The sequence below is a fragment of the Carassius carassius genome, chromosome 14 (genome assembly GCF_963082965.1).
Source record: "Carassius carassius chromosome 14, fCarCar2.1, whole genome shotgun sequence".
Classification (NCBI taxonomy): domain Eukaryota; kingdom Metazoa; phylum Chordata; class Actinopteri; order Cypriniformes; family Cyprinidae; genus Carassius; species Carassius carassius.
This window is the reverse complement of record NC_081768.1, coordinates 21,686,438-21,699,844: the sequence shown is the minus strand read 5'-3', so window position 1 is coordinate 21,699,844 and position 13,407 is coordinate 21,686,438. Positions and strand designations below refer to the sequence as shown.

At 37.5% G+C, this 13,407-nt stretch overlaps 1 protein-coding gene across 5 annotated transcripts in view; it reads left to right on the top strand.

Moving 5' to 3' along the window:
• LOC132157330 (disks large homolog 5-like) overlaps window positions 1–11,312 on the top strand; it is a 72,645-nt gene extending 61,333 nt beyond the window's left edge. For all 5 annotated transcript variants that reach the window (XM_059566638.1, XM_059566639.1, XM_059566640.1 and 2 more), the window contains 9 exons: window positions 2,428–2,611; window positions 3,342–3,490; window positions 4,158–4,328; window positions 5,173–5,369; window positions 5,462–5,605; window positions 5,911–6,038; window positions 6,288–6,397; window positions 8,008–8,117; window positions 10,055–11,312. In XM_059566638.1, coding sequence (XP_059422621.1) covers window positions 2,428–2,611; window positions 3,342–3,490; window positions 4,158–4,328; window positions 5,173–5,369; window positions 5,462–5,605; window positions 5,911–6,038; window positions 6,288–6,397; window positions 8,008–8,117; window positions 10,055–10,158 — 1,297 coding nt within the window. In that variant the 3' untranslated portion in view covers window positions 10,159–11,312. The remainder of the gene's footprint in view (window positions 1–2,427; window positions 2,612–3,341; window positions 3,491–4,157; window positions 4,329–5,172; window positions 5,370–5,461; window positions 5,606–5,910; window positions 6,039–6,287; window positions 6,398–8,007; window positions 8,118–10,054) is intronic.
• The last annotated feature ends 2,095 nt before the right edge of the window (window positions 11,313–13,407 follow it).

Below are 13,407 nucleotides of genomic sequence, written 5' to 3'. Positions count from 1 at the left end.
TCATGATGTTAAAGAACATTTCATAACGTCTCAGACAACTGTACATTTGTGGCTACTGTGGTTTAATTATAAACACTATCGATAACTCATATTTACCATAGTAAAACATGGTACATTTTAGTATGATCGAAGATACAAAAATTCTTCCAGAACAGACTTGTATATGTGCATTCCCAGAAGAGATGAGAAATGGATTCGTGTTCAGCACCCAAAAGAACATAAAGTGCCAATATCAGGAAACATCTTTTTTAAGAAAAGCTTCACAGGATAGAAAAGATGAAGTAATTTTTAAGACACATCTTTAACCTTATTGGTTATTAAGTATTTAGATGATAAAGTCCACACTAATTAATTAATAATTATTTATTACCGTCGACTGTGAGTGACGTCACTTCCCAATGCAAACACGCCCAATAAAATGGCCCCACCCCTGTCACTTGATTGACAGGTTTCTGTGTAGACGTTGGAAATTCAAATGCAAAAGGAATTGCGAGTTTTGGCAGTTTACTTGCACAGTGCAGAGAGAGTGAAAAGGCAAATGTGGTAATTAATATTGCTATTTAAATATGACAGGCTCATAGCTCGTAAGATATGGGAAACACAATTGCAAACGGACTTTGCATTTCCATTTTAAATTTGGCAGACACTGTGCGTTCGCTTAAACGAAAATGCAAATGGTAATGCGCGATTTGCATTTGCGTTTGGATTATTGATTAAACTTTATTGTCCTCAAGGGCAATTCTTTGTGTAGACAGCAGTATACACATACATATAACAACACAACACACAAATTACAATAACTCATTTAAAAACCTAATTGCAGCAGGTATAAATGAATATCTATATCTATTTGATTTACACAAGGGGAGTTTAAATCTCCGTCCTGAAGGAAGTAATTGAAGATCAACACACAGTGGATGAGTGACATCGGAAAGGACTAACTGGCCCTTCCTTGTCGTCTCATGCTCATAAATTTGTGTGATAGTCCTTAATTCGATCCCCACTATCTTACTGCACATTGTAACTATGCTTGACAACTTTCTCCTATTCTTAACATTAAGATTACTATACCAACAAACAATAGAAAAACTTAAAACCGCTTCAATAAAACAAGTATAAAACATTTTCATGAAAGAAACATCCATGTTGAAGGATCGAAGTTTCCTTAGAAAATACATACGCTGAAGAGCTTTTCCTCTAATAATATCAGTGTTTGCCTCAAATTGTAATTTATCATCAAGTACAGTCCCTAAATATTTGTACTGGGTAACCACTTCTACCTGATGTCCCTTTATGACAGAGGGCAACACAGGTACAGAGCTCTTCTTACGAAAATCAATGAACATCTCTTTTGTTTTCGAAAGCATTAATATTTAAAAATGAAGCATCACACCATTGGATAAAATGATCTGTCACTGGACCAGAATCTGATTCAAACTCATTAAGAAGAGACACAATCACGGAGTCATCCGCAAATTTAACAATGTGTCTCCCATTAAAAATACTACGACAATCGTCAGTATATAAAGAAAACAAAAGAGGGGACAAAACGCAACCCTGTGGGGTACCTGTGGAAGACAATAATACATTCGACAACACTCCATTGACACATACTCTTTGGGATCTATTGGTTAAAAAATCCACCAACCAACGCACAATGTTTAAATCTAAATGAAAATTATCTCTCAATTTCTTTGCCAAGATAAAAGGCTGAACACAATTAAAAGCAGAAGAAAAGTCAATAAATAGCAAACGTACATGATTCTTTTTTCCTTCCAAATGTCTTAAAATCATATTCAGTAGGGTACAAGTGGCGTCATCAACTCCTCTACCAGATCTATATGCAAACTGCATAGGGTCAAGTGCTGACTGTGTTGAGGCTAAAATCTCCTTCCTTATTATTTTTTCAAAAGATTTCATAACCAAAGAGGTTAATGCAACAGGCCTATAGTCTTTAAGAGAAGGAGAATTTCTTTTTTTCGCAATTGGCACCACAATTGCATCTTTCCATAGACGAGGAACTTTAGAAAGTTTTAAAGATTCATTAAAAATAAATGAATAAATCTCTGAAAGCTGCTCTGCACAATTCCTCAACAGCCTACCACCAATATGATCAGGGCCTGGACTTTTCCCAACCTTAACCTGACCAAAACAACTACGTACATCAGCCTTATTAATTTGAAATTTAACAGTATTCTGATAATATTATATTATAATATTATATTATATTATATTATATACTGAGATTATATCTCATTTTATGCGTCCACAAATTGAAAACGCAATTTCAAATACAATTTGCAATTCCTTTTGAATAATGTCCGGAATATAATTCCACAAGCATAAACAAGCAGCTTACACTTTGGAAAAGCCTGGGTCACACAACACAAAATCCATGACCAGCCTGTTTCTGCTCCTCAATGTCAGGATGTCTTCTGAGAGTTCCAAAAAAGTTCCAGAGCCTCGCTTGGTAATGGTGAGGAAGACTCAGGGGGAGCTGGGTATTCAGCTGTGTGGAGGAAACCTGCAGGGGATCTTTGTGGAGAGTCTGGAAGAGGACAGTCCTGCCAGAGGAGTGGACAGTCCTCTGCCTGGGGACATGATACTTGAGGTAAATGGAGCTACTGCTCTTTCTGTGTAGTGCTTTTATATAACATCTGTGAAAAGAAATGGTGAGACAACAGTTCTTTGTAAGACACAAAATAATTATTGTACTCCCTTTTCTTGATTGTTATATGCCTTGCACTGACTTGCACTGAAAATAATTGACCAAATATTTTGTTATAGGATAAAAAACATCTTGAGACCTTATTTCAGGCACCAAAAAAAAAACTATTGACTTTGAGACAGCTGAATCAAAAGTGTAAAAAAAAAATTAAAATGCTTACTTGGTTTAAGGACTCCTTCCTGCCTCACTCTTATTTGCTACGGTTCATGCAGCCTCATCCAAATGTCAGAATGCAATCCTAACAATGTTTTTTATTGTTTATGTCACTTTTTTTTTTTTTTACTTTCTGGTGCATGGTGTAAAATTGGTAATATATCCTATTCCTGGCATGGATGTATTCAGACCTGTGTCAGCCATGGGAACAGCACCTATTTGCTTCAAGTCATTGTGTTATGCTACAAGTTTTATTTGATATGGAATGGAAATCGATCAGGAAGCCTTAAAATAGATTTTTGTAACCAATGTTAAAATAGTCATTCCCAGTGTAATTCATTCATAGTGGCATAGAAGCTACAAACTTGAAGTTTGAAGTGTAAAGGTTTTTTTGTCATAAGAGATTGGATATTTAAACTAAACATGATTGCACCCTTTCTGTCATTCTTTGTTCATCCAGTATTGCAAGGTTAGTATGAAGAATAAGACTGTTGAGGAGGCGTATCTGGAAATGCTGAAGCCTGCAGAAACAGTGACATTCAGAGTCCAGCATCGTCTGGATGAGTTCAACCAGCTGAAGGACACTGCTGGAGATGGATTCTATATCAGGTACAGCATGATCTCATCTGCATCCACATACATCACCATTCATGGCCACGTACCTCTTCCCTAGAACCTTCCCTAGTGTTTGGGCCTTGTGTGCGCTGCTCTAAATATAGATATGTGAGAAAACTGCTGCAATGGGATTCTTTTAATCTCTTTAATTATGTTTAAGATGGAGGGTGAGATATTGCATCTGGCGGTGAAGATTGTATCACCAAATCTCCATAATTTGTGTTCTATAATAGTAGCTGTGGAAATTAGACGGTCAGAGACAGAGATGCATTGTGGAAAAAGAATAATGGAAGAGGGCTGTTCAGAAATAGCCGTGTTTGTCTTTGCAAATGAAATTCTGTGGCCCGCAGCTGTTGCAGGCGCTTTTTATGCCTGCTCTCCCATGATGTCACAGGCAGTAAATAATCTCCGTCAATCCACATGTCATGAATGAGCAGGGATGAGGAGTTATGGGTTGCTGCTAAAAGCCCAGGAATGAGGGACCGACTCTGTCCCGGCTTTTTCCTGAATTTTTCATTCGTTCTTTCCTTCTTTTATTTTTCTTTGTCTTCTGCACTCTTTTCATTTGTCTTGTATTACCTCGTTCTTGCAGACGCCGCAGCTTTTCCCTATGTATAGTGCTGTCACTTGTTGAATTATTCATGTCCTTTTTCTATTCCAGAGCACTTTATGACCGAGTGGCTGAGACTGAGCTCGACCTCTCTTTTAAGAAAGACGACATCCTCTATGTGGATGACACACTACCAAATGGCAACTTCGGCACCTGGATGGCCTGGCAACTTGATGAAAATGCACAAAAAATGAGAAGAGGGCAGATCCCTAGCAAATATATGTGAGTCACATCCTCACAAGACACGATCTTTATGAAGCATCATATTATTAATACTTTTATTTAAATGTATATTTGTATTCTTTTTCTGACAGTACAGACTTTGATTGTTACAAAATATTGTTTCAATAAATGCTGTTCTTCAAACGTGAAAAACCCAGGATTTATTACACAGCTCAACTGTTTTCATCTAATAGTAACAAGAAATTTTTATTGAGAAGCAAAACTTCTTATTAGCATGATTTCTGAAGGAACGTGTGACTGAAGACTGGTGTAATAATATTGAAAATCTATATATTAGTGTTTTTACTGTATTTAAAAATACAGATAATACAAATGAATGGTGGACATAAACACCCTTTTGTAATAATAATAATAAAAATAACAGTAAAATTTACTGTCTCAACTTTTGAATGGTAGTGTATAAATATTGACTATAAATATTTGCATCAGATGCAAACCATTCCCACTTTGCTGATTAATTTTTTTTAATGTTATTACTATATTATTTTATATAAGTATTATGTGAATATGTTGTTATGTTTAATGTTAGTATTTAATTTCAGCAATCTTGAGTGCATACAATTTGTTGTATTAATGTATAACTTTATAGCCTTTTAGCATACTAAATTTATATTTATATTTCATTCTACTACTAGTAAGAATTAACTTAATGCAATGAATTAGTGTATTCGGAACAATGCATAAGCTTACCTCAGACACAAAAATGTATGTATACGTAGGTTATGACTAGTTATTAAATGAAGTGAATAATAGGAGGTAACAGTATGAAAGGTACTATACAGACGACTGCAGTTGTGTGACCTGCACTCCTGTTCTGCTGTAGGATGGATCAGGAGATCTACCGCAGACACAGTATGACTGAACTGAAGGACGAGGCGGGCTCCAGTAAGACCCTCTCTGCTGCCGCACGCAGATCCTTCTTCCGCAGGAAACCGAAGCACAAACGTAGCAGCTCCAAAGATGGGAAAGATGCTGTAGCCTTGGACGCGATCAGCACAGACTCTATTCCATTCCTAGATGGTGAGACTCTCCACTATCTCATAATGCAGTGAAATTAGTGTTTTGATGAGATTGATGTTGACCCTGGTTTGTTTTTTTGGGGGTGTGGTCAGATTTTGTGAGTCTGGCCTATCAGAGAGTGCAGAAGATTGACTGCACGTCTCCAAGACCGGTGCTGATCCTCGGCCCGCTGGTGGATCCGGTTAAAGACATGCTGGTCAAGGAATCTCCTGAGAAATTCAGCAGATGTATGCTTGGTAAATGTCCATTAATTCTTTAACTGCAGTGTGAACTCAGATTTTTGGAATCTTACTAGTGTACGGTTAACTGTTTATGGCATTGAGATTTCTCAGTACTGGTTGTGAGTTATTATAATATTTGACACCACTCTCAAAATACAGATAACTCTCAAAATCAATATAACACATTATTGCAGATCATTTAGGCCTTCTAGTTGGCTAATTGATTGTTGCTGTTTACTACAACTACAACTTTTTGCTGGTCAGCCTAATGATGGTGTTGAATATGAGTGTGCTGACCTTTGTTTGTTCTGCTCATCCAGAGGTGATGAAGGCTTCCCAGCAGGCCATCGAGCGCGGGGTCAAAGACTTTCTCTTCATCGACTACAAACGCAGGAGTGGCCATTTTGATGTGACTACTGTTGCCTCCATCAAGGAGATCACAGACAAGGTTTTCCTACACTTCTGCTGATCCCATCTTAGTCCAATTTTTTATTATTTTAAATTGAGACAATATAGCCCTTAATAATAAGCTCAAATCTGGTAAATCTTTTAATTAGATGGATATCAAGAGCCTGAGGTTCACGTTGATGTGCTGTCAGTGAGCTGTTGTTTCTCTGTTTGCAGTCGCTCATGCTGTATATGTGTAACATGACTCAGACCTGTTCTGTTCTGTGCTGTGTGTTGTTCTCTCTCGTAGGACTGTCACTGTTTGCTTGACATTGCACCTCACGCTATCGAACGGCTTCACAGCGTTCACATTTACCCAATCGTCATTTTCATTCGCTACAAAAACTCAAAGCAGATAAAGTAAGTGTCCACATCCCTCTTCACACATACTTCTCGAATACTGCAGGGAGATAGAGAGCCAGCTGAGCTCTTGGGTGTCCTTGTGGGACCCATCCAAAAACACACACACACACACACACACTCTCACTCTCTTTAAGGCCCTCCTGGCACATTTGTATGCCAAGAAGTTCCTGTGTGTTCCCTCAGGGCCCTGAAGACATTTGGGAAGTGGAAATCAGTTTTACTGTGTAGGCTGCATTTGACTTGGAAGAACTGCTGTTAAATGGATGAAAATCTTGGCTCAATTTAACTATAATGTTCCAGAGATATAGGACAACATATATGACAGCGTAGGATGCCGCTTCAGTCTTTCTGTCTGTGTCGCTCTCCTTCGCTCTTGCTCAAGGTTGTCCGCTGAAGACCCCTTTGCGAGATCCCCTGCCCAGTTTATCAGACGAAAAAAATTAAAGCCGACTGTAGACTGTTAATATGCATATCCCGGGTTCACAGCATACTGTACTGATAGCTCTCTCGGGGTGTCAGACTTAAAAGAACAATAAATCCCAGCTTTATTCTGATAGCGCTGCATAACCGTGTCTTCAGGGCTTTTCAGCACTTCAGTGTGGAGTCGTCCCAACAGAGGTTTTTAAATTGGTGATTTCCCAGAAGGATTAGAAAATCAAGCCTGCACTCAATCATTGTGGGGATTAATGCAGGTCGTCTTGGACCTGCTGACTAGCACCTACTTAATATAAAGGCAACCCGAGTTAATCAGTCCTTCTCTCATTAACACTCAGGGTCATGACATCATGTCATGTACAGTGACTAAGGCACTTGCATTTCTTGAAACTCAGAAAGGCTTCCTACGAATACTCAAATACACATACACCAGGTTTCTTCATATTCAAATATTCATGATATGTTTACCAGGATTCTGCACCAGTACAAAATAAAGCAACAATTAAATATATTACCACGATTTTAATAAAATTAAGTCTGAAGTCTCTGTGACATTTTCCATGTATAAAAAAAATATTTATTTATTTTATTTTTATTTATTTATATTTATTTATTTATATTTATATTTATTTATTTATATTATATTTATTTATATTTATAGCTGTACTATACATTTTTATTTAATAGTCCAATTAAATTTAATATAGGAAATCTTGTAAAAAATTATATATTATTTACATATTATATGCATACATTTTTAACTACACACTCACATGTAATATACAAATGATTGGGAATAAAGTAAAAAAAAAATGCAATATAGGAAATCTAGTGAATATTTTTTTTTTTAAATTATTTTATTTAGTTTGGCTTGACTTTCCTTTATACACACTGACACAGACAACACCTGTCACAGATGGGTGTTTACATAGATGTTCAGCTGTTTTGCCCTGCAGGAATCTATGTCTCAAGGGAGCTGCACACTTTTACTCAGTTTTAGTATTTAACAGCTGATGTGTTCATTTTACAAGCGTTTTATTCTTATGCACCCCTCCAAAATGTTGCCGCTTGAACCTATGTTTGTCTCAAAAGAACAATGTCATTGTGCATGTTTAATCTTGTAATGTCCTTATGTGTAAAGTATGAATGACTGCTTCTGTTTGCCTGTGTAGAGAGCAGAAGGATCCAGTTTATCTACGGGATAAAGTCTCTCAAAAACATTCCAAGGAGCAGTTTGAGATTGCACAGAAGATAGAGCAGGAGTATAGCAAATTTTTCACAGGTTTGCTATTCTTATCTGCCTCTGTTTCAAAATATGACACCTTGTTGTGAAGCAGATATGATCATGATATATGATCATATTACTCATTTAATATACAACCCGAATTCCGGAAAAGTTGGGACGTTTTTTAAATTTTAATAAAATGAAAACTAAAGGAATTTCATTTCACATGAGCCAATATTTTATTCACAATAGAACATAGATAACGTAGCAAATGTTTAAACTGAGAAATTTTACACTTTTATCCACTTAATTAGCTCATTTAAAATTTAATGCCTGCTACAGGTCTCAAAAAAGTTGGCACAGGGGCAACAAATGGCTAAAAAAGCAAGCCGTTTTGAAAAGATTCAGCTGGGAGAACATCTAGTGATTAATTAAGTTAACTGATATCAGGTCTGTAACATGATTAGCTATAAAAGCTTTGTCTTAGAGAAGCAGAGTCTCTCAGAAGTAAAGATGGGCAGAGGCTCTCCAATCTGTGAAAGACTGCGTAAAAAAAATTGTGGAAAACTTTAAAAACAATGTTCCTCAACGTCAAATTGCAAAGGCTTTGCAAATCTCATCATCTACAGTGCATAACATCATCAAAAGATTCAGAGAAACTGGAGAAATCTCTGTGCGTAAGGGACAAGGCCGGAGACCTTTATTGGATGCCCGTGGTCTTCGGGCTCTCAGACGACACTGCATCACTCATCGGCATGATTGTGTCAATGACATTACTAAATGGGCCCAGGAATACTTTCAGAAACCACTGTCGGTAAACACAATCCGCCGTGCCATCAGCAGATGCCAACTAAAGCTCTATCATGCAAAAAGGAAGCCATATGTGAACGTGGTCCAGAAGCGCCGTCGTGTCCTGTGGGCCAAGGCTCATTTAAAATGGACTATTTCAAAGTGGAATATTGTTTTATGGTCAGACGAGTCCAAATTTGACATTCTTGTTGGAAATCACGGACGCCGTGTCCTCCGGGCTAAAGAGGAGGGAGACCTTCCAGCATGTTATCAGCGTTCAGTTCAAAAGCCAGCATCTCTGATGGTATGGGGGTGCATAAGTGCATACGGTATGGGCAGCTTGCATGTTTTGGAAGGCTCTGTGAATGCTGAAAGGTATATAAAGGTTTTAGAGCAACATATGCTTCCCTCCAAACAACGTCTATTTCAGGGAAGGCCTTGTTTATTTCAGCAGGACAATGCAAAACCACATACTGCAGCTATAACAACAGCATGGCTTCGTCGTAGAAGAGTCCGGGTGCTAACCTGGCCTGCCTGCAGTCCAGATCTTTCACCTATAGAGAACATTTGGCGCATCATTAAACGAAAAATACGTCAAAGACGACCACGAACTCTTCAGCAGCTGGAAATCTATATAAGGCAAGAATGGGACCAAATTCCAACAGCAAAACTCCAGCAACTCATAGCCTCAATGCCCAGACGTCTTCAAACTGTTTTGAAAAGAAAAGGAGATGCTACACCATGGTAAACATGCCCCGTCCCAACTATTTTGAGACCTGTAGCAGAAATCAAAATTGAAATGAGCTCATTTTGTGCATAAAATTGTAAACTTTCTCAGTTTAAACATTTGCTATGTTATCTATGTTCTATTGTGAATAAAATATTGGCTCATGTGATTTGAAAGTCTTTTAGTTTTCATTTTATTAAAATTTAAAAAACGTCCCAACTTTTCCGGAATTCGGGTTGTAGTAAATTGCAATTAAAGTAAATTTTTTGCGTTTAATTTAATTTTAAGAAGGGAACAAATCTCTGTGTATAAATGGCCATATGGGAACAGCAAGATTTAAAGAAATAAATTCAAACTTTTATTCAACATTAAAGGCATTTATAATGTTACAAAAGGTTTCCGTTTCAAATACATGCTGTTCTTTTAAACGTTCAATTCATGAAAGCTTGACTCGCTGTTGTTTGATGTTTCCTTAAAGGTATCGTTCAAGGAGGCACCTTCCCTTACATTTGCACTCAGATCGTGACTATTGTGGATCAGGAACAGAGCAAAGTTCTGTGGACGCCGCTGGTCTCTCCGTAGGGCTCAGAGACTTACAAACACTAGACTTTATACACAACACACGCAGAGGTACACTAACCTTATGAGCGTCACGTTAAGATAGTGATTCTTTGGTCTATTCGTTTTATTACATTGTTAATTGTAACTTTTATTTGTATATGTGTGTATGAGTGTCTACAGGTGTGTGTGTGTGTGTGTGTGTGTATGCAAATGCAGGACGATAGCACTGGAGTATTTGTTTGTTTCCTTTGGTCTTCCTGACGGACAGGTAAAGTTTTAGCAATGCTGCATTTAAGACCCTCGTTTACAGAGCAATCAGTCAGTGAATTGTTTAATGTCTGCCTGAATGTGAAGTCTCCCATACAAGCAGCCCTGCACCAAAACAGTATGCGTGACCCCCTCCTACGTCTGACATATCAGCTCATGGACTGAATCCTCGTCTCGTGGTTTAAGAGTCGTTTGTGGCCAAGTTTGTTGTATAGATGTCAGTGAACATTGCTTTGAATCGTAGTGCTTATCTATGGAGCCGAGACAGACAGCAGCTAAGCGGTTTCTACAGGCCAAACGGAAGTGCCTTTGGAGATCTACTGAGCGTATGACAATGGCATGAGGTGAAAGCCTGGTATTTAAACAGTAAAACTTCTCAGACTGCACTCCAGGGCTAGACAGACCACTGTGTACTATGAGATCTCGAAGCTTTCTCATAGCAGAGCTTATATTTAAAGAGAATATCCCACTTAACACTTGTGCATACGAACTGAAGTGCGGGCGCACATGTATGCGTATGTATGCAATTTCATCTAAATATATAGAAATATATTTACTGTATTTTTACTAGGCTATAGTCCTAGGGGAGTGTCACGGAGTGTCACGTCTTCGCAAATATTAGCATGTTTGTGTGCGTGCGAGAGAGCGAGCGAATGCACGTTTCTGTTTTTGTATGTTTGTCAGTCACTTATAAATGTACTACACACTAAAAACAAAACAAACCAAAAAAAAAACATCACGAAAAAGAAAAGTTGCAGGGTAAACCTGAAATGATTTTCTTAAAGGTGCTGTATGTAGGTTTGACACCGAGTGGTTGAACTAGGTATTGCAGTTCAAATTCAAAATATTGAAGAGGGTTTTTACCACCTGACCCCTCCTCCTCATACTCGACGGACACGTAGGTTGCCAAATTGCAGTGGGTGAGTTTCACAAACCAAAACAGAGACAGACATTCCGGCCGGAACGCACATTTTCAAAGGAGAAAAACTGACTGTAGCATTGTTTTTCAGATAAACAAGTATGTTAACTTAGCATGTTTCTTAAATATCTGCAAACATATTATGGTATTTTTATGCTTAAGTAGAGTCAAAAACTTACATACAGCACCTTTAAATCTGTTTTAATGTTAGTGGTTTTTCATTGCTATTTAATTATTTTTTTTAATTATTATTATTATTCAAGAGGCATGTTATGTCTCATGCAGACCAGTAGCCCAATTAATGTTGTGCCAAAAACACGTTATTTTCTTTAGTTTTTCTGTTTTGCACTTTCAATGTTCTGAACCCTAAACAAATGACTGTTTGTAGGTTTCCAATAGAATGGAAATAGGTACTATAATTTTTACAGTAAAATAAAATTCATGTGTATCACTCCAGCTCCATACATTTCATCAACTGCCATTTTTAAAGAAAAAAAGAGAAACACTGCATAAAAAGGGATTTTTTTTTCTTCACAGTAAGATATCAGTCCATTGGGTTGAAATTAAATTTTTTTAAAAGTGAATCTTACGCCTAACCATTATTCTGAATAGCTAGCATATGGTTTTTCACGAGGGATTCATCCAACGAGTATTTAGAATGATTAAAACACAGGTACTGTTTCCATTTGAATTTCTTTTATTCTAAAAGAATGTGATTTGTATGAAAACGTCATTAATGCAAGAATAAAAGTCATTTTCTGTATCTCACAATGTCATTAAATGAATCATGATGGTGTGTGTTTGATTGATCGGTGTATTCATTGTGTTGCGCCAGATGCGGGCTGAGATCTCCATCATATTAAGGGTGTCATACAGCTGCTTCCGTAGCGCGGGTTGCATCTACGGCAGATTGACACATGCTGTAATTGAGTGTGGAGCTGTCTTATTTGCTGCTCCTCCTAAAAGCTGATGCTTGTGTCTTACCATGGGGAAGATATGGTGTTAATTACTGGAACTAAGGTGAGCTCTCAGACAATAGCTGCGTCTGTATGGCTGTCAAACTGCTGTTTGGGGTGGATGAGGCTGTTAGATGACAGAGATGTTATAAACACATAGGTGTGTGAATCTAGATAGGAGAGCAGTAGACAGACAGGCAGTTGGATGTAGGTATAGACTGATACACCAACATAGGTAGCCTATAGATGTACAGTCTGGCCAAAAATATTGGCACCCTTGGTAAATATGATCAAAGAAGGCTGCGAAAATTGATCTGCATTAATCCTTTTGATCTTTTATTTTTTTTTAAATCACAAAAATGTATCCTTTCATTGGATAATAATAATTTAAAATGGGAAATATCATTATGAAATATTAAAATTTCACTTTCGAAATAAAGGTCTTTCTCAAATATTCGTTGGACACAATTATTGGCACCCCTAGAAATTCTTATGAGTAAAATATCTCTGAAGTATATTCCCATTCATATTCACAATTTTGAGCACTCCAGCGTGATTATAAACATGAAATTATCCAGCCATGGCTTCCTGTGTCACAGAAATATAAAGAGGAGGGAACGCAAAGCCCAAATTCCCTTAATCATCCATCACAATGAAAAAACAAAACAAAGAATACATTTCTGATGTGCAGCAAAAGATAATTGAGCTTCACAAATTAGTGTAGTGGCTTTAAGAAAAGAGCTAGAGCAGTGAAAATTCCCATTTCCACCATCAGGGCAATAATTAAGAATTTCCAATCAACAGAAAATGCTATGAAACTGCCTGGAAGGGGACGTGTGGCTATATCATCCTAATGTGCTGTGAGAAGGAGAGTTTGAGTGGCTAAAGACTCTCCAATGATCACAGCTGGAGAATTGCAGAAAATAGTTGAGTCTCGGGGTCAGAAAACCTTTAAAAAATTGTCAAACAGCACCTACATCACCACATGTTGTTTGGAAGGGTTGCAAGAAAAATTCTAGCTCATCCAAAAACAAACTCCAGCATATTCAGTTATCAGACACGACTGGAACTTCAAATGGGACTGGCTTCTATGGTGAGATGAAACTAAAAAATGAACTGTTTAGCAGC